Genomic DNA, 20,854 nt, shown 5'->3' on the forward strand with positions numbered 1-20,854 from the left:
TGATCATTGCGCACGCGTGCGGAGCCCTCGGGTGCGGATTGCTCGGCAAAAACTGACCTCATCAGAGCGTCATGTTCCTTGTGAGCATGCGCAATTCTCGCGCGGGCGGGGGGAAAGAAGCGGGATGTCTTTACGCATGCGTATTAAGGTGATTGAGGTTCGTGACTGGGTTATGCGCCTGCTCAGTGCTATGGAGGACTTTTTTTGTCGGTTGGGTCAGGTGGTCACGTGACTGCAGCGGTATTGCCGCGCGGGGCGGAGGAAGAACCTTTAGATAGCCAAGAGCGAGGTCGAGCGCGGGTCAGGCCTACGTAGGGGACTCTCCCTCATCAGGGCAAAGGGGCTTCCCCCTCCCCTGGCAGCGCCACACCCCGCAGGGGGCAAACAGGCAGAGAGCCCGCGTAGTGCCTGCCCGCAGAGGAGCCCCGGGGGCCTCTTCCCCACTGCGCTGGGGGTACAGGGGCGCCAGAGGTTTCCTCCCTAATGTCTCTGAAGCGTTCGCACACCACTGCCCACGAATAGACCTGTGTGCTCAGGAGCATGCAGGGGAGCCATGCCCACCTCGACCCCCATGGCTGCTCGCCCACCCACCTGCCCAAGCCCACCTACTCAGGCCTGCCTGCCCACCCATGCTGACCTACACATACCTGCCTCCACCTGCCTGACCAAGCCAACCTGCCCATGCCTGCCTCCACATGCCTGTGTGCCCACCCATGCCTGCGTACATACCTGCCTCCACCTGCTTGCCCAAGCCAACCTGCCCACCTACACATGCCTGCCCACCCATGCCCACTCACACATGCCCGCCTGCCCACCCATGCCCACTTACACATGCCCACCTGCCCACCCGTCTTCCTATCCACCCATTCCCACCTACATGCATATACCTGCCCATTCATACCCATCTGCCTGCCCACCCCTGTGCACATTCCCCAATGCACCTCAGCATAGCGGACAGCAACATGCACTCTGGCATGCCTTGTGCAAGTGGAAACACAGCAGAAGGCGTGTGTGGTTTTCAGCAAGCCAGAAGTTGATGCACCAACTCACTATCCCTCTTGCTTTGTCAAAGCTGCCTTTTGACTCCCACAGAGAGAGGCTCTGCCCTGCAAGCCTCTGTCTCTGGCAGGGAAGTCGCTGCAGTGTCAGTCACAACAAGCAAGGTCTCTCTCCTGCAGCTCCTATGTTGTTTCTAGGGAGGATAGGCCCTTGAAAGGGGCTGCCCACAGAAGAGCTGAAGTGGTGGCAGCAGGGTGGGAGGGGACATTGCTGAATTCAGGGTAAAAGACGAAAAAAATGAGAGGAGTAAAAAGGAACTATTCTCAGTGGTAGCGGATGACAGGACAAGGAGTAATGGTCTCAAGTTGCAGTGGGGGAGATTTAGGTTGGATATTAGGAAAAACTTTTTCACTAGGAGGGTGGTGAAACACTGGAATGCGTTACCTAGGGAGGTGGTGGAATTTCCTTCCTTAGAAGTTTTTAAGGTCAGGCTTGACAAAGCCCTGGCTGGGATGATTTAATTGGGGATCGGTCCTGCTTTGAGCAGGGGGTTGGAATGGATGACCTCCTGAGATCCCTTCCAACCCTGATATTCTATAACTCTATGAACCTGAAAGGGAAAGTTAGCATGATAAGATGCCATGCTGGGGCCTGGATTCAATTTCTGGCCCCTTATCTCTTTACTTCTAGCAAGCAGGAATGACTAGTGCTCCAAAAGTAGCATGCCAACACACATTGGGGCAGGGAGAGAGGGCAACCCGATATAGACAAATAGAGAGCTCTGTTGGTAGACTCCAAAAAGCAGGCCTTATCTTGTTCTTTAATGAAAGTTGTAGCTGCAGTTGGGGGTCATCATAATAGTCCAATATGGGAGAACTGTAAAGGCTCTGAAAAGGGGATGGAAGTGAAGTGATGGGAAGGTTTTCAGGCTTTCATGGCATATGAAGTGCTTTGAGTTTGCATCAAATTTATAAAATTTTCAAGATTTTATGCTGATTATGCTTTCTTTCTTGGTAGGGTGTCCAAAGCTATGTGAGATATTTCACTAAAGACATGAACCTGCTCCCAAAAGCTTTATGTAAATTTTAGATGTGACACAAGTGAGAATGGCAGCCATGCAGAGGATCACAGCAACAACTGTGGGCACTTAGTTTAAGCATGTGCATGTCTTGGTGGTTCTGTAAAGATATTTTAAAAATAAACACAGTGACATTTAATTTTGGGTATCAGGTAGGAAATTACTTTAGAAGGTGGAACAAACTACATATGCATTTGGGCTGACTTTGGAATAGTCACTTAAAACAGAAGATTCTATAACAAGCGTGGTCTCTTTTATAATTTTCCCTGTATTCTCCAGGACAGCTGTTGTGAGAGGTAACTAAGCACAACTGGAAGTTCTGCAAACGTCAGTCTCAATCCCCCATATTCATCCAGTTCTCCCCATAAATGTATTTTTTCACCTCCAACCTAATCTGTTCTCCAAGGTATCCTTATGACTGCATCATGACAAAATGTCAGGGAACTTGAAATAAAAATGGGGGAGATTATATACATGCAGAACAAACTTACAAAAATGGTATCTCTCCCTTAACAATGGGGTCATCCTTAACATATATGCAGCTGAATGCTGTCTAATGTGCTGAATACAATTTTTCAAGGGCTGAGATTGAAGGTTTCTGCAATATAGGTGGCACCTAGTCTATTTCTGCTACATCCTTAAAAAAGCGGCAAAGTGGTTGGCTAGACCTGACACAGTACTCCAGGTCAATATGTATCCTTGGTTTATATAATGATAATATTTTCAGTATTACTCTCTAGCTTATTCTTCGCATACCGTAGCAAGTTTGCCTTTCTGATTGAAAAAATCTCTGCTCAGTGTGGAGAGGCAATGACTGCTTCATAATAATGGTCAGTCCCTTTCTTAAATGGTTATAGTAAATTTAGAACACAATGCTGTAGTTCAGATTGTTCTTTCCAATGTGCATTATTTAGCACTTTTCAGCTCTACATTTTCCTTTCCATGATAGAAATGGTCATACTCAACCAGGAAGGGACTTTTGGGCAGATGGCATTCTAGAAAGACATTCAACTCTGCCAAGACATTTTCCTCCAAATTTCAAAAAGTTTATTTTCATGAATAATTAAAAAAAAAAAACAACCCACAGATAACTACCAAGAAAAGCAACAAAATTTAAATGCATCTGCCAAATTTTCAGATATAACACAGAGAATCAGGCGCTTTGTGACAAGACTGGTCTCCTACTTGCTCAGTGACCTCCTGTGTGGATGTGAAAATGAGGATCCTGGGCACCCATAACAATAGCTGGCAATTCCGTAAAGTCTGGGTGAGCAGTTAGGAAAGGGTAGGTGAGCAGGTAGGAAAGGGTATTTATTTATTTTTGGAGGGAGACACTGACCACGGCTCCTCTTTTTGCCAGCAACAGGCACGTGGGTTTATTACTGGGCAAATACCAACCTTTGGACAGTTCTAATCCGTAATCCTTATTCTCCACTGAGAGAGATGGAAGGGATGCAACAATTGGCTCATGCGAAGCAGGAAAAATAGTTTCTCTGTCCAGTTCATTGCTCTAGTGTCAAACCCTGTACAAAAGGGAAAACCCAGGCAGGTGAGGTATAAAGGGATCACCGACCTTTTTCCCCATAACCAGTCCACACAGAAGACTTGTCACAGAGGTGGTTCTGAGTAGGGGCTCCCTCCCATGAACACACACTCAACAAGGTACATTTTTCCCCCATGGACTAATTAAAAGACAATGTGTATGGATATGGTTAGGGAAGAGGGTAGTTCTACGGTGTTTGGGTTGCACAAGCCAACATGTGGTGATTGCCTGACAGACTGTTTTCTAAGCCCCGAATGCAACCTTTTAAACAACCAAACAAATAAGAATAAAAAAACCTCATTTTTTTTTTTGGAGAGAGCTGCCTGGAGGGTCCATGTCCCTCAAATGCATTCCTCTAAGACACCTTTACTTTGCCTTTCTCAGGAGCTGCCTCGTGGGCAAGTGGCTGCTCATCACCATTCACCAACAGGATCCTCTTCTCAGGTGGCTGCTCCTCAGGCTGGCGGGCGATCAGTAGGCGGCAAGTGAGCAGGATCCCGAAGACTAGGGCATGGGCATAGCGCTTGAGCGGGTCACCCACTAACTGGTGAAAAAAGAGCACAGCGAGCACGAGCAGCAGGAGGAAAAAGTTGGCCACGTCCTTGGGGCGTCCAGGCACCAGTGTCATGACAATGCCACATGCCACCTCCAGGGCACCAATGCTCTTGCGGAGAAGGATTGAGCTGACTCCCATCTTCTTCAATATGGGAAGGGCTCGGACGTAGCTTTTGTAGGCTCGTTTCTGGAATCAAACAATAACAGTACAGGTACAGCACTCATTAACAGAGAGCAGTAAAGGGTAGAGAAGGATACACTGTATCTGACATTTCATCCCACAGGATTGCACAATTTTTTATTGAGTTAACCTCATATACAAAACTGTACATAAAGATCACATCACTCATCACTGTTGTATAGCTAGATACCTCTAGGGTAGTACACAGCAGATGTTTGGCATCCCCACTAGGGAATCTGTTGGAACAATATTCCCCACCCACCCCAACTCCCAATATCCACTTTCATGGTCTCTTCTTTTCTAACTGGAAAACATAATTCTTTGAGATGGGAATAAAAGGAAGTAACTGTCAGGCTAGGAACTGGCTAAAACACAGTGTAGTGGGCATACTTTCTACATGTTCTTGGGAAATTAATTACTAAAATCTGAAGATGCTATTTATTGTTAAAATTAACAATGCAGAAAAGGGTTGTCAAAAAAAAAATCCCTCTCCCAAACTGAAATGCCTTTTTTAATTAAAGGGAAGATCCCAAATAACGCACCTCAGTCCCTGCAGAGCCAAGGGACAGAAAATAAAAACAAGATGCATGGCAAATCTCGAAATGGCCTAGAAACTCCCAGGGTTCTAAATTTCACATACAGTAGAGACTTAGCTGAGGGCTATACGTCAAAGGTAGGATTTGCTAGAGCAGGCTGTCTCTCTCCACATACCCTTTTATGATCTTTTCTTTCCTGTACAGAAAGCAGGCTGGCATTTGTCATCCTGGTTCTGAGGGTTATGCTGGATTTACAAACAGCCTTATTAATAACAATCTTGTTCCCCCGCCCCAAATTGCCAAGGGGAGAAAAGTAGGTATTGGACAGAACAACTTAACTTACCTCCCCACAAATATTCAAGCTCTTTCATTCCAGCATCACCCAGTGAGAAGTTTTTTCTCTTTGAGCACACTTTCAATTCTTCTGGGTTTTAAAGAGGCCCCTGGTTTACTAACAATGCCTAACACTATTTTCACTTCCACTGGAGTGTACTGGTCACCACAGATATTCCTGACATACTGGATTGACACCCCATTTTCATATTTCTTAGGAGGAGAGAAATGATAGATATTCCAATCAGTTCTGATCAAATATGAGCTCAGCAAAGCTGACCGGTAAGAATCAGTGACTTAGCCAATTTCTCAGTACTCTCAATGTCATTATGGAAACATGGTCAGAACATCCAGTCAGATGCATTCAGACAGCTTTGCTTTTTCAGCTTTGTAAAGTTGACACTCCCTTCCAAGGACAGTTGGTGATGTGTTTTTTTCACACACACACACACACACACACACACACACAGCGCGTTCTTGTTGCTATAAAGAGGTTAGCATTTCTGTTCCAAGCCTACATTTTCAGGCTTTAAAAATATGCTTTGAAGCAAAGCTTCTTCCCAAAGCAGCAAACTTTGTAATCAGATGTGTAAAAAATATTGGTTTAAAAATGAAATTTGGCAGTAGGACTCCCTAATCACTAGATATTTTTAATACCATAATAAACTGGTTCACAAGTATATTCTTTGAATGGACTTAGAACTGCTCAGCTCAGTGTTAGGTCCTATGCTGTAAACAGCTAACAGAGGTTCTTCCCTTAGCTCAGGTGGCAGGGGCCTGCGCTTTTCGGAGCTGCAGGATCTGAGTTCTAACTCCATTGTCCCCTATGGGATTCAGCATAACAAAAACCATGAAGTTCTACTGGGCCACGGCTATATTACAATACAATATAGTACAGGTGATGGAGATCATGTCTAATCTGCGTGCCTCAGTTTCCTGATTTGTAAAAGGGGGATAATAATTTTAACCTATCCACACAGGGCTGTTGTGAGGCCTAATTCACTGTTTGCAAAGCAGAGAGGAGCAAAGGATTATAATCATAGTGATCAAGGATTCTGTAGTGTGTTTAAATTCAAAATCTTGTTTTTAGAACTTATTTATTTACATTATCATAGCTTGGGAACTGTGGCTTCTGGATATTCTCTCCTTCCTTTCACCCTGCCCCACAAGCCACCTCTTCACACCCTCCCCCTACTGGGAAACCCATTCTGTGGGCACCAGCAAGGCCAGGGAGACTCAGATGTTGTTCGGCAGGAAGGGGAAGGCAGCTGAGCAGGTGCACTGAAGAGAGAGAACAGAATGTGCTGGAAGCTTCCACCATTGTTTCCCAGTGATCCAAAGAACCTCAGCATGCAACACCTTCCAGCCATGTTAGTAAATAAGAGACAACGAAACACATAAAACCACAGAAGAAGGAATTAAGCACAACTGCTTTGTCAGCCTGCACCTCGCGGCGGGTCAATTTCTGCAGCGGGTTCGGCCCTGGGCAGAAAGAGTGAAGGAAACTCACTGATTGATAGACAGACAAATGCGTATGCTGATCCCTGCTCTCCTTCCAGCCCTCTCCGGTGTTACAGAGAGGCAGGCAGGCTCACTGCTTGGTGCTCAGGAGAACGATAATATCTAGTCCTTTTCTAGCACCTTCTGACTCAGGATCTCAAAGTGCTTTACAGTGGTTAATTAGTCCTCACAACCCCTGCGAGGTAGGGTCATTCGGTGTCACCACCCCCATTTTGAGGCACAGACAGTTTAAGGACCTTTGAGTATCTGGTTTCCAAAGCAGGCACATTTCCCTTCTCCACCCCAAGTCCTTTTCTTGTCAGGGGAATGGAAATACCCCCTAGTATGACTGACTGGTCCTGGTCTCCCTCTTTCCATAGGGGCACCAGACTGGCTTGGGGTTTCATCCTCCTTGCACTGTCCTCCCTCTTTCTATTAATCGGAGATCACCTGCAAAATCAGCTCAAACAGAACCAGACCAAGGCCTGTCGGCAGGATTTGATTCTCAGCAGCTGGGTTTTATCTGTTTCTTTGTTTAGCACCAAATAAGGAGGAGAATGAGCTTCCCGCTGCCCTCTCCCCCCGGCCCCAGAATTCCAGGCTCCACAGCATTGCTGGCTGTGTATCCTCCAGCAGACGTTCCTGCAGCATGGCTGCTCCTGTTGCAAGGTTGTGGGGAAGAGAACATACAGCCGCTAGCGGTAGGTCTCCCATCCCTGCCACTGCTGCTGTACTCACCATCTCGTTGTAGGCATCTTTGCTGAGCCTTGGGGTTAATTTGATCGTCCCCATGAAGACAAAGAAAAGCCCCAGAGCCACCGAGAGAGCCACAATGGTTACAGTTCTGGGGGATGCCATTCGGCCAGTGAGAGGACGTCCTAACTAGGCCTCTTGCTCGCTGTCCGTGCAGGAGGTGGTCAGCCACCATGGAAGGAGATCAGGAGCAAAGCTGCAGAGGCAGTGAGAATGACAGACACTGAGAGAGAGATTCTACCTCTTCTAGTCAGCAACCTCTGGGTCCTAATGCCCCACCAGTCATACTACCTGTTAGTTGCATTGTGCTACCACTTGCCCTATAACAAAATAAATAATAGTAAATAAATATGATTTATGGCAGGGTTACATTTATGTAGCACCTTGCCTCTCCAAAGATCCAAAAGTACTTTATAAATCACCCTCCTCTGGGGAAAAAAAACAACGAGGAGTCTGGTGGCACCTTAAAGACTAACAGATTTATTTGGGCATAAGCTGTCGTGGGTAAAAAACCCACTTCTTCAGATGCATGGAGTGAAAATTACAGATAGAGGCATAAATATATATTGGCACATGAAGAGAAGGGAGTTACCTTACAAGTGGAGAACCAATGTTGAAGGCCATTTTAGTCAGGGTGGAGGTAGTCCACTCCCAATAATTGATGAGGAGGTATCAATACCAAGAGAGGGGAAATTGCTTTTGTAGTGAGTCAGCCACTCCCAGTCCCTATTCAAGCCCAAATTGAGGGTGAATTGTAGCTCAGCAGTTTCTCTTTGAAGTCTGTTTTTGAAGTCTGAGGTTGAGAGAGGCAGCCAGGTGCATAGCACAGTGTGTCCCATTGGGAGGGTGAGGCTATTTTGGCTAACAGCAGTGGAGCAATCCCCTATCCTTAGAAAAGGCGCTCTATGATTGTTAATGCTCAGGCAGAGCAGTCTGCACTTCAGTTTGCAAGGGCTCATTCAAATGTTACAAACAGAAAATTGCGTGATGCTCAATTTATCTACATCAGAAGGATAAAAGATGGAGTCATCCCTGCTGCAATTTGAGTCTGTGGCGGGTTCCAGTGGAGTCTGGTGTTTAAAAGCTGAAACTCAGCCCACTAACTCATACCCTCAGCTCAGAGACAAGATATATAGCTCTTTGCTCCATATGTTTAATCCGAGGGCTCAATACACAGATGAAGTGTCTCTAAATCCTTTACCCATTGATTTAAATTCATCATCTCTTCTCCAATTTACAATGCAAACAATGTCACTTTCTTTTTGACAAAAATGTACCCTGGCTGAGCAGAATTTATTCGAATCCTACCAAGAGAAGCCAAGCTTTGGATTCCTAGGGGTGTTTTAAGCTCCTGGAGCCTGAATGGAGTCCAGCCACTACCCCAATCTCTGGGTCCTGAACCATATGCTCAGGATGCTGACCTTCTCTCTGGCACCCACTCCAAGTGTAGGAACCTGCTGTCCAGCCGTCTAGCCCTTTTGGGCACAACTGACAATTCAGACTTCCCAGGACTCAAACATACCCCTCTCCCAGAATTCCACCTCAAAAGGTGAGACGCTTATGGCTTACAGTTTAACATCCTGGGGCATGCAGTAGCTGTGCAGCAGTCAACATGCACACACTTTGTTGTGTATCAACTTTATGCTCGTTACATTTAGATCACACAAAACAATAAAGCATCCTAAATGCAGTGTCCCTCCTAGCTTCCTGTTCCCTTGGGGGATCATCTGTGTTCTGGCAGATAGGGTCCTCCATCCTCTTACCTACCCTGCCCTGCAGCAGCCTTTCTCATCTTAATCTGCTGCAAGATGGCTCCCTCCCCCCATGTACCCCTTTATAGACTCCTGCTGGGGTCACTTGCTTCTTTTGTTCCACCTTGTGATAATTTTCCGTTACTCCCAAATCCCCTTCCTTTCATACAAGAGGAGGAAGTATCTTCTCCCAGGTAGAGCAAACCAATTGTCCTAAAGTGTTTTTTACTCTGAATAGATGATAGTTGAGTGCTCATCATTCACCATTGTCTGTGGCTTGGCAGCGACATGACCCAACCCTTCTAACTCGTGGTAGATTCCCGTAGATATAGGCTTTCCATGACAGAGTAAATTCACAATACGATTTCATACAATCATCCAAAACTCAGAAGTGGTACAAACAGAACCCCAATTCATCATAGGGCTACCCTGTATCAGTGGGCTAGCGGAAAACAAAAAAATTAGGCCCACTGCCTAAGAAAGGTGTCAGACACTGCCTCTGTAATAATTGGCCTGGCCCCTCTTCTGAATGGGCCCCAGCCTGTTGTTAAGGGACCCAACTCCTGGGCCCACTTGCTCCAAAGCCTGCTGCCTCTGGATAGTGACTGGTCACTGTTCCTTGTTCTCGGTCTCTTAGACACACTCCGAGGTGTAGACCCTGTGTCTGACACCCTTCTTAGGCAGTGGAAACCTATAGTTCCTCTGCCTAAACCAGTGGTTCTCAAACTTTTGTACTGGTGACCCCTTTCACATAGCAAGCCTCTGACTGTGACCCCCCTTATAAATTAAAAACACTTTTTTATATATTTAACACCATTATAAATGCTGGAGGCAAAGCAGGGTTTGGGGTGGAAACACAGCTCGTGACCCCCCATATAATAACCCTGTGAGCCCCTAAGGGGTCCCAACCCCCCAGTTTGAGAACCCCTGGCCTAAACCATGGAACCACTGCCACAGCTTTCCCAAGCCCCAGTGGTTTAGACACGTTTTTCCACAGAGTACACCTGGCCATGGGAGCTTTGGTTTCTTAGTTACCCCTTTATAGATAATGTGGCAGTACAGTAAGGAACACAGACTTAGCAAAGGAATTTCTTGTCCACAGACACTTTACTCTTAAACAACCCTAGAGAGATACATATCTATGGAAAACAACAAAATCCTGAATTCAGTTCCTCTGGTCTGATCTCATCCCTCCTGTGAGTCATGGGTCTGGTCCAAGTCCTTAGGCCAGGCAGCCCTTCCTGCCTTCTAGACCTGGGCTCTTTGCATGTCACAGTGTCTGTTCCTCTTTTACCCATATGCTAACTATGGGGAAGTTCTGGGTTGTAGTCCTCTTTGGAGGCCCCTCCCTGTCCACATCAGCTCTGTAGAGAGAGTCATTTAAAAGTAAATAGCCCAACAGGTAGAAAACCATTGTTCAAGCCATTCAACACCAAGGGCTCTGCCATAATTTCTCGGACATAGTGTTTCCACAGGGTATCAAGCCCCTGCTACAAAATGGATTCTGTAATCCACAGAGGTGGTTGCAATATATCAAAGGTCATACTCCAAAATGAAAATTACAAACAAAGTAGAGCCCCTGAAACAAGATGGGGTTCACAATTTGACAAATTGATGTCCCCAATCTGTCACAACATCATCATTTGAAGAACTGGGCGAGCTGTTAATCAGCAAAGTATAAGGGTGAATGGAGTGATACAGAATGTTAAAGAGTGTGGATTGCAGTACAAATACGAGAAAGGCCAGATTTCTGAATGGGACAGTGCAGACTACTTTACAGTGAATGCAATAAGAAAATGGCAGTTTGCTGCTGGCATCTTGCAGGGACAATTCATATTGCAGGGATCAGCAATATATAGGAGAGGAAGTATATGTGGAGGGGAGATACTCTGAAATCTGTTTTCTCCTCATTTTCTCCCCATACAAATAGCCATTTCCAAACAGACTGATGGTCCAGCTAGTGGGGTAGCCTGTCTCCAACAGTGGTCAGTGTTAGATTTTGCACTTTGTAGTTGGGATTTATATGAGAAATGTCTTCCTGACCCCAACAGGTGATCAGATTCTGCCATGAAGCATGAGGATTAATAGTCCCTGCAATTTTATCCTACTTAATGTCACCATGGATTTCTTTCATCTTAATTATCTAATTGGTTCAATGTAGGGCTGTCAAGCGATTAAAAAAATTAATCACACGATTAAAAAAGTTAATCACACGATTAATCGCATTGTTAAGCAATAATAGAATACTATTTAAATCAATATTTTGGATGTTTTCTACATTTTCAAATATATTGATTTCAGTTACAACACAGAATACAAAGTATACAGCGCTCACTTTATATTTATTTTTGATTACAAATATTTGCATTGTAAAAAACAAAAGAAATAGTATTTTTCAATTCACCTACTACAAGTACTGTGGTGCAAACTTTTTATCATGAAAGTTGAACTTACAAATGTAGAATTATGTACAATAAAAACTGCATTCAAAAATAAAACAATGGAAAACTTTAGAGCCTACAAGTCCTTGTTCAGCCAATCTGCTCAGACAAATAAGTTTGTTTACATTTGCAGAAGATAATGCTGCCTGCTTCTTGTTTAAAACGTCACTTGAAAGTGAGAACAGTCGTTCTCATGGCACTGTTGTAGCCGGTGTCGCAAGATATTTACATGCCAGATGTGCTAAAGATTTTTGTGTCGCTTGATGCTTCAACAACTATTCCAGAAGTCATACGCTTAATGATGGGTTCTGTTCGATAACAATTCAAAGCAGTGCGGACCGACGCATGTTCATTTTCATCATCTGAATCAAATGCCACCAGCAGAAAGTTGATTTTCTTTTTTGGTGATTTGGGTTCTGTAGTTTCTGCATCAGACTGTTGCTCTTTTAAGACCTCTGAAAGCATGCTCCATACCTCATCCCTCTCAGATTTTGGAAGACACTTCAGATTCTTAAATTTTGGTTCGAGTGCAGTAGCTGTCATTAGAAATTTCACATTGGTATCTTCTTTGCATTTTGTCAAATTTGCTGTGAAAGTGTTCTTAAAACGAACAACATGTACTGGGTCATCATTCGAGACTGCTATAACATGAAATATATTGCAGAATGCGGGTAAAACAGGGCAGTAGATATACAATTCTCCCCCAAGGAGTTCAGTCACTGATTTAATTAACGCATTATTTTTTTAACAAGCGTCATCAGCATGGAAGCATGTCCTCTGGAATGATGGCCAAAGCATGAAGAGGCATATGAATCTTTAGTGCATCTGGCACGTAAATATCTTGCAACGCCAGCTACAACAGTGGCATGCAAACACCTGTTCTCACTTTCAGGTGACATTATAATTAAAAAGTGGGCAGCATTATCTCCTGTAAATGTAAAAACCTTGTTTCTCTTAGCGATAGACTGAACAAGTAGTAGGACTGAGTGGACTTGTAGGCTCTAAAGTTTTACATTGTTTTATTTGAGTGCAGTTATGTAACAAAAAAATGCTACATTTGAAAGTTGCACTTTCATGATAAAGAGATTGCTCTAAAGTACTTATATGAGGTGAACTGAAAAATACAATTTCTTTTGTTTATCATTTTTACAGTGCAAATATTTGTAATAAAAATAATATAAAATGAGCACTGCACACTTTGTATTCTGTGTTGTAATTGAAATCGATATATTTGAAAATGAAGAAAAACATCCAAAAATATTTAATAAATTTCAATTGGTATTCTATTGTTTAACAGTGCAATTAATCGCAATCAATTTTTTAATCGCGATTAATATTTTTTTAATCATGTGTGTTAACTGCAATTAATCAACAGCCCTAGTTTAATGATATCTAAATAACATGGCAATAGTACTAAAAGTACAAAGGATTTGACTTGTATTTAGTATATTTAAAGCAGTTTCACCAAATCCTACCCATGAAAACCCAGAACAGCAGAGTAGGGGTTAAGAGGTGTCTAAGCCATTTTGATCACCTGGCAAAGGGGATAGGGATTGAGTGGGAAAGAGAAACTACAACAGAGGATCTTTTCACACAGAAAATCTCAGTACACACTGGCTTCGTACTTCATAGGATATGCAAGGGACAGCACAGCGAGGCAGGCTGAGAATTCCCAAAAGAGTTTTAATTTACAACTTTCAAAAGAATAAATTAAATCAGAGCCATGACCATTCCAGCTTTCTGAACATTTGTAGTTCTTCCTCACCCTCAACTTTTAAAAGGTATGAAGTCCTGTTTTGTAGGAAAACACATAAACCAGGACGGCCCCTCAGCAGGTGAAGAGGATCACCAGCTCACAGTGCATGGTTTGGGGAAACATGTCAACTGGGACAGCCAATAGAGGGGCAGATGGCTCTCTCACAAGCTTCTTCCCAGAGTCTGGTGGGCAGCAAAACCTATAAAAAAAGAAGGAGCAAAAGGCATCAGTTTCCCCATTAATCCAGAGCCAGAGGAATGATGTCTGTGTTTCTAAAATCCTTCCCCTCTCCATTTCCTTTTCTTTAGTAATAGCTGACCCATGAAGAATCAGAAGATATATTAAAGATACTTATTATTTGGGAAAGAACAACCACTCAGACTGACACTGACACTGGGTTGAGGTCTGGAACCTGCTCTCTTCAGTCCCGGATTGTCATAAATATAAGGGGAAGGGTAACCACCTTTCTGAATACAGTGCTATAAAATCCCTCCTGGCTAGAGACAAAACCCTTTCACCTGTAAAGGGTTAAGAAGCTAAGGTTACCTAGCTGGTACCTGACCCAAAATGACCAATGAGAGAACAAGATACTTTCAAATCTGGAGGCGGGGGAACAAAGGGTCTGTCTGTCTGTGTGATGCTTTTGCCGGGAACAGATCAGGAATGCAGCCTTACAACTCCTGTTAGTTAGTAAGTAATCTAGCTAGAAATGCATTAGATTTCCTTTTGTTTAATGGCTGGTAAAATAAGCTGTGCTGAATGGAATGTATATTCCTGATTTTATGTCTTTTTGTAACTTACGGTTTTGCCTAGAGGGATTCTTGATGTTTTGAATCTGATTACCCTGTAAGGTGTTTACCATCCTGATTTTACAGAGGTGATTCTTTTACTTTTTTTTTAATTAAAATTCTTCTCTTAAGAACCTGATTGATTTTTCATTGTTCTTAAGATCCAAGGGTTTGGGTCTGTGTTCACCTGTACGAATTGGTAAGGATTCTTATCAAACCCTCTCCAGGAAAGGGGGTGTAGGGCTTGGGGGGATATTTTGGGGGAAGACATCTCCAAGTGGGCTCTTTCCCTGTTCTTTGTTTAACACACTTGGTGGTGGCAGCATATGGTCCAAGGACAAGGCAAAGTCTGTACCTTGGGAAGTTTTAACCTAAGCTGGTAAAAATAAGCTTGGGATCTTTCATGCAGGTCCCCACATCTGTACCTTAGAGTTCAGAGTGGGGAAGGAACCTTGACATGGACCAACTCCAATAAAGCATGGCTAATCTGAATGATCAGAGACAAATTTAAGATTTGATTTCTCACAAAACGCCAGAGCTAGGAAAGGCTTTATACCGTTAGAAAATAATCCTAGGTTTTGCATTATCTAACCATCTTCATTGTTCTTCTGCAGACCTTTCGTTGTCTGCTATATGGCCCTGACACCGCAAAATACTTAGCCATGTGATTAACTATAAGCATGTGAATGGTCCCATTGACTTAATTTGCCAGATGGGAACCTATTTTCTTTATGGTGAATATATTGGATACAGTAACCCAGATGAAGGCATGCTGCTTGTTTGATTCAGTGCCATTAGAATAAGTTTTGCATTATTTTCTATCCATCTATGAATGCATTTAAGCATCTCACTTGCTTTTCCCCCCTCCCCTCTTTTTGAACAGCAGTTCCCCACTGAACCCACATCCTCACTGAACTCTTTACAGTGACCCGGAAGTCTTTTATCACAATGTGCAACTTGTGAATAGACACACCAGTAGGCACACAGGTGTAGTAACTGCTGGGCGGGCAGGGCTGAGCCTTACAAGGCCAACCCCAATAAGGTTCAGACCAAATGAAAACCTCCCCAAGCAATTTGTTGTGCTCTTTTCCTCTGGGCATGGCACGTCTCCCTCATAACAGTAGAGACAAAACCAAAAAAAAAGGGCTCCTTCTCACTCAAGGAAGTTCCTCATGGCTTCTCTTTCAGGCTTGCAGGAAACATAGATCAACGTACGGATGGCCTCGCAGTTTTGAATGGCCTGCACCACACGATAATCTGAGAGCAGAAAAACATCAGACATTTACATAGAAAAACACCCACAGAATAGAGATTTTCCTAAGAACTGGTCAACATTTTCCTTTTAGGCCAGCATCACAGAACTACATTTGGATGACCAAAACCAATCACCCTTAACAGAGGGAAAATAGAAAGGCAGCAGGGGGAACAGACAGTGCTCAGGTGCAAGGGAGTTCACATTGTTAGGGTCCAAAGTGGCAGGTTAGTGTCACCATTGCAAGGCAGACCACACTAATAGGATGCAAGCTTGTTCAGGCAGAGCACTGAAGTGAGGGAGCTTGTCTCATCTTCCCAAGGAATGAAGGGTGGCAGATGAACTTACTCACCAAATTGATGAGAAGCATGCACAAACTCCCATATCAAGACGGATTTAAAAGATTGCAACTATTTAAAGAGGAAAACTGGTAAAGGCCATAGAAAAATAATGAATGGAATAGAGAAGGTAGATAAGGCAGTGCTACTCAACCTCTCTCAAAACTAGAGCAAGAGGGACATTCGATGAAATTGAAAGGCATCATATTTTAATCCAATTAAAGGAAATACTCTTTCATACAATGCACAGTTAGCCCGTAGAACTCATTGCCACAATTCATAATTGAGGACAAGGTTATTCTGTAAGTGCCTACTGCAGAGTTTCTTGCACTTTCCTCTGAAGCACCTGCTGTTGGCCATTTTGATGCCAGCATGCTCAACTAAATGGGCTATGACAATATGACACTTCCTACGTTTCTATTTAAAGTTTTTTTTCTTTTCTGTATTTGTTCCTTTAAAACAAGAGAGATATTGTCAGGTCTCAAAAAGAAAGAATATGTTCTCTTACGGAGTCCAGCCCGGGATGGGTTCAACACTGCAACAAGGAGTCGGTCATCCTCTCGTGACATCAGGAACTGCAGCAACACCGTCTCCGCCTTTCCACTGTGATACCCACAGTTTGAGACCCCTGTGCAGAAAAATCATTCATCCAAACACTCCCTGCAGGCACAGAATCAACCCCACTGGAAGATGAAGAGAGAGGACCCTCAGGCACAGCAAACCTCAGGGTCTCTCATCCCAAGAGGGTGTCTCCCTGAGAAATGCATACCTGGCATAGGGATGCTTTCCATGTCAACACAGAACATCTTAGGGATTCTCCCTACCTGCACTCTCCTGGATCATCTCCTTCCCTTGCCACTTTACCCCAGTTTTCCTCTAAAGATAAGTGAACATTGCTGACTTTCCATGTGGGGAGCTGCAAGTTCTTGTCCATACCCCCCATCATCTAGACTCAAAGCCCTGAGGTGTGTGTGCAACCCAAGATGGCATGCTCGTCTGGGGGTGTGGGTCAGAGCACATGTTAATCTTTGCCCATTTTGCAATGTGGAGGTAGAAAAGGCACAAGGACCTGACATCAAGTCTAGATAGTCCTCCACTGCCATTCCCACAGCCATTCTCTCATCTCCCTCCATTCTCTTTAGCCACCAAGACCATTTCATGCCCCTTTCACGTCACAGAGTTAATAGAAACGGGGGAAGGAGCATTGTTGTGAAGTAGGAAAAGGAGGAGTGAGGTGGTTATACCACAAGGCTTCTCCCCTTTACTGGAACATCTGCAGGCCACCTTGGGACTATTAGGAGCCCTCCACTTAGGAGATACTTTGTATTTTTCAGCAATGGATTTTAAACTCCTTCCTCACACCATTGAATGTTACATTCCATTTGGCATCCTCTACAGCCTGCTCCACCACCTCGACACCAACAACCTTAGGTGCTTGGCAAGCCAGACAGAGACCAATGGCACCTGGAAAACAAGAGAGAGAGAAAGAAATTCAAGGTTTTAAGATGAAGAAATAGGGAGCAAGACAGTGGTTAAATTCTGGAGAGACCACATCCTTCACACCCAGAATAAAATCATGACCTTGTCAAACACAGACTTGTGTCGACCCCACTGCATTGTCAGTTCTCACCAGTTCCACAGCAGACTTCAAGAAGGATAGTGTTCTTATCAGCCCGGCTTAACTTCCCAACTATCTGGTACAGAACTTCTGCCCCAGCTGTTTTGATTTGGAAAAAGGCATCTGGAGAGATGCGAAACTTCAAGCCCAGGACTTCCTCAAAGATGTATCGTTCTCCATAGAGGAGCTGATAGAGGGATTGCTGCTGGGAACTTCCAGTCATGATGCTTGAAGGGGATATAACAAGAGAATCCATTAGAGAACAGGATTTTCAACAAAGAGCCAATTTATTTAACGTCCTTTTAGTACAGTGTTAAAACACAGGGAGAACATTCCCCCGCACCCCACATCCATTGATCTAGACCAGATCTCAATCTAGAGCAATTCTCTAACTGATTTCTTCTCTAATCTAAAGCACCACCTTTGAGTTATTATTTTCTGTGAACACTTTAGGAAGTTGAAGTGATCATTTACAAAACTTCTGTCACTTTCAAAATCTGGAATTAATGGTTGTGGTCAAAACAGAAGACTGGGAGTGAGACCTTCTATTTGTAATCTTGGGAAAGTCACTCCAGCTTTGTTCTTTAGTTTCCCAATCTGTAAAAGAGGGGTAAAATATTTATTTACCTGCCTCATAGGAGTTGTGCAAGGCATAATTTATTAATGTTTCCAGAGTACTTTGAAATAATCAAATGAAGACATAGCCACCCTAAAATGGTGTCTGTAGAAGGGCTGCCCAAACAAATATCACTATTATTTGTCAGTCTCTGAAAGAATTGTCCTGATGGGAGCGTAGTTGGATTGCAGTTTGAGGATATGGGTAAGAAATAGGGGGTAGCAGTGAAATTCCATTTTCAGTATTCCTGTTGCCTCTCCCTCCACTTTCTGACATGATGCAAGTTTTATCAGGTGAGTGAAGGGGGGATTCCTTTCCCCAAGCCCCCTCTCCCGAACGACACGGCCGGGGCCGGGACGAGAGAAGCAAAGCGGCTTGCTCCCGGCCCCCTGCTAATCCCCTGGGCCACTTTGAGACTGCGGGGCCCCCAAAAGTGCCCCCCCACAGCTCCTGCCTCCCAGACCCTGGTAGGGGGGGAGCCTCTGACTGCCCCCAAGACCCTCTGCCCCTTATCCAACCCCTCGGCCCCAGCCCGGCACCCTTAACACCCTGCTCAGAGGTTCTGTCAGTTGCAACACGATGCTCCAGGGAAGTCTTGGCAGGACGAACCCAAAGTTTCATGGCATGGCACCTGTTTATATAGTGATTTTTCTTCACTGGGACAAATGAGTTTTGCACCATCATGCTGTAATCAATTATCGTTTGACGAGTGCTTGTTTTCTTAAATTGTTTTTCTCATTTTTTATTTTGTTCTTTCATTAGTCTCTCAGGGAGTTACCCGATGCTGGTTTTGATCACAGCTATTTTGTCCCCATTGATAGGTGCCTATCTTATTTTTAGAGTCGTCAATCTGCCCTCCTCTGACATTTAAATAAGGGCGTGTTGCAATCTCCTGGCATGTTTACGTCCGTCCTCAATTTCTCCCTAGGATATCTGGTCCAGTGATGGCCTTCATACTTATCTTCTAACACAGATGTTCCTCATTCACACACAAAACAGGACTGATTTACACAGAGCATTTGAACAGGAACATCAAATTGCAATGCAAGAGAAAACAATCATTGCATTCATAGAATCATAGACGATTAGGGTTTGAAGAGACCTCAGGAGGTCATCTAGTCCAACCTCCTGCTCTTTTACTTATTTTAGAATGCTAAACCTACAACAAAGTAGTGACCCTAAAAGGTCTGTTACTGCCTTGAAATCAGCTTCAGACACAAAATTCTGGCTGATGCATCTCTACCAATGGCACACCAGGCCATTCCTTTCGGCTCTCAGAAAGGGTGGCTGGCAGGATATGGTCAAATTATACATCAATACATTTAATACATGCTACATTATTATTCTTCATAATTATGCAAAATACAAACAAATTCCTACTACTACACAGTCAGGGGAGAGAGAAAGAGTAAAGAGATCATGTTGCCTTCTTAACACTCCTTATTTTGAAAACCCTCCATGGGCTTCCTCCAGCCTACCTCACAGACCTCGTCTCACTGCACTAATTGCTCTGTCCACTCTGACAATGGTCTCACTTTGTCACATCCCCCAATCTTACCCTTATTAATCAGATTTTGTCATTTGAGATATCCATCCTGTATCTTCCACCAGATCATCTTTCCATCTATTGTCACCTCTCTTCGGCAAACATCTTAACAGTGTTGTCCGTTGCACTGCTATACATATTGGAAGGGAAAATCTGAACTGCTCATACACATTGATTAACCACCTAGGCAACAGAATTCTACATGTTACTGGACAGCTCATAATTAATCTGTGAAACTCTCTGCCACATGGTATTATTGAGGCAGAGCAATTAAGAGGACCCATAAAAAAGGATTACATTAAAAATAAGGATAAGAATGAAAAAAGTATATAAACCAACGTATTTCAAGATATACACCAAGCACTTGCTCTCTGGGTTTAGCATGACCTTACTCTACAGACAGGTATACCATAATTTTCTCTTATTAGGCTTCTTACACCTTTGTCTGAAACTTCTGGTATTGACCTCTGTCAGAGACAGGCTGGCAAATTAGATGGACTTCTGGTCTTACCCAGCATGGCAAGTCTTATGTACCTATGATGTTGTTTCCCCCTTACCTGTGCCTCTTAATTTCTCTCTTGTTCTGTTATTATTTCTCAGATTGCACTCTAGGGAAACCATCTCAAAGTTTCTTTATCCTGCCCCAAGAGCGTTAGGAGAAGGGAGAGCTGAGCACAGCTGACATCAGGCAAGTACTTGGTGTGTGAGCTGCTCTAGGGTTGGCATGCAGCCATCTTATCAGGTGATGAAGCCAGTGCTTCAAGCTGTCAACAGAGTAGGCAGAAGCATAGCTGGATTACACTGGAAGGGCTAATTGCACTTGGTGCAGTTGCTGCACCAGAGTTTGCTATCTACACTAGCACTTCAGCAGTGCAGAGTCACATGTTGAAATGTAGCAGCAGTGTGCTATCCCTCTGAAGGTGTGAACATTTGCATCACTGGGAGTAACTGTGTGTGGTGTGTTAAATGCAAAATGGTTGTGCTGGGGACTTGCCAGTGTAGCTGAAGTTACAACTTTCCTTTTTGTGTAGACAAGGTCTTTGTTAAACTTTGCTACTTTGGTTGTGTAGATCAACCCTAGACACTGATCTGTGCACACTTGAACTCTTCCCACTCCAGAGAGTGAGTGGTTAATTCTTATTGTTGTAATTTGGTTCCCGTACAGTTATGAACACCTGATCTGCAGTCAGAAACGGTGCAAATTCCTTGGGCTCGCACAGCATATGCTGCATAAGTTCTATACCTCTCTTTCCAGGAGGACTCCAGGCCT

At 44.0% G+C, this 20,854-nt stretch overlaps 2 protein-coding genes across 4 annotated transcripts; both read right to left on the reverse strand.

Annotated features, from left to right (window-relative positions):
- Window positions 1–3,101: 3,101 nt before the first annotated feature.
- Window positions 3,102–7,690, reverse strand: TMEM35A (transmembrane protein 35A). The gene is made up of 2 exons (XM_077826990.1): window positions 7,464–7,690; window positions 3,102–4,362 (listed from the first exon to the last, which is right to left on the reverse strand). The coding sequence occupies exons 1-2, from the start codon at window positions 7,581–7,583 to the stop codon at window positions 3,976–3,978; spliced, it is 507 nt and encodes a 168-aa protein (XP_077683116.1). The 5' UTR covers window positions 7,584–7,690; the 3' UTR covers window positions 3,102–3,975.
- Window positions 7,691–13,333: 5,643 nt separating this feature from the next.
- Window positions 13,334–20,298, reverse strand: TRMT2B (tRNA methyltransferase 2B). Of its 3 annotated transcripts, none has more exons than XM_077826610.1 (7): window positions 20,142–20,298; window positions 19,597–19,714; window positions 17,435–17,649; window positions 17,167–17,268; window positions 16,313–16,432; window positions 15,372–15,471; window positions 13,334–13,625 (listed from the first exon to the last, which is right to left on the reverse strand). In XM_077826610.1, exons 3-7 carry the CDS (start codon window positions 17,643–17,645, stop codon window positions 13,499–13,501), a joined length of 660 nt encoding a protein of 219 aa, XP_077682736.1. In that variant the 5' UTR covers window positions 17,646–17,649; window positions 19,597–19,714; window positions 20,142–20,298; the 3' UTR covers window positions 13,334–13,498. The 3 variants fall into 3 exon arrangements, with proteins under 3 accessions (XP_077682736.1, XP_077682735.1, XP_077682737.1); XM_077826609.1 differs by having other exon boundaries at window positions 19,597–19,767; XM_077826611.1 differs by lacking the exon at window positions 19,597–19,714 and having other exon boundaries at window positions 20,142–20,297.
- Between the last annotated feature and the right edge of the window lie 556 nt (window positions 20,299–20,854).

The sequence above is a fragment of the Eretmochelys imbricata genome, chromosome 9, assembly GCF_965152235.1.
Source record: "Eretmochelys imbricata isolate rEreImb1 chromosome 9, rEreImb1.hap1, whole genome shotgun sequence".
In the NCBI taxonomy this organism is placed as follows: Eukaryota; Metazoa; Chordata; order Testudines; family Cheloniidae; genus Eretmochelys; species Eretmochelys imbricata.

Excerpts from the sequence above, each read along its gene's own strand:
- TMEM35A (XM_077826990.1), bottom strand. The coding sequence starts at position 7,583 with ATGGCATCCCCCAGAACTGTAACCATTGTGGCTCTCTCGGTGGCTCTG. Across the intron at positions 4,363-7,463 it reads AAGATGCCTACAACGAGATG|AAACGAGCCTACAAAAGCTA; the intron begins GTGAGTACAGCA and ends GTTTGATTCCAG.
- TRMT2B (XM_077826610.1), bottom strand. The coding sequence starts at position 17,645 with ATGACTGGAAGTTCCCAGCAGCAATCCCTCTATCAGCTCCTCTATGGA. Across the intron at positions 17,269-17,434 it reads TGAAGTCTGCTGTGGAACTG|GTGCCATTGGTCTCTGTCTG; the intron begins GTGAGAACTGAC and ends CTTGTTTTCCAG. Across the intron at positions 15,472-16,312 it reads CCCATCCCGGGCTGGACTCC|ATTATCGTGTGGTGCAGGCC; the intron begins GTAAGAGAACAT and ends TTCTGCTCTCAG.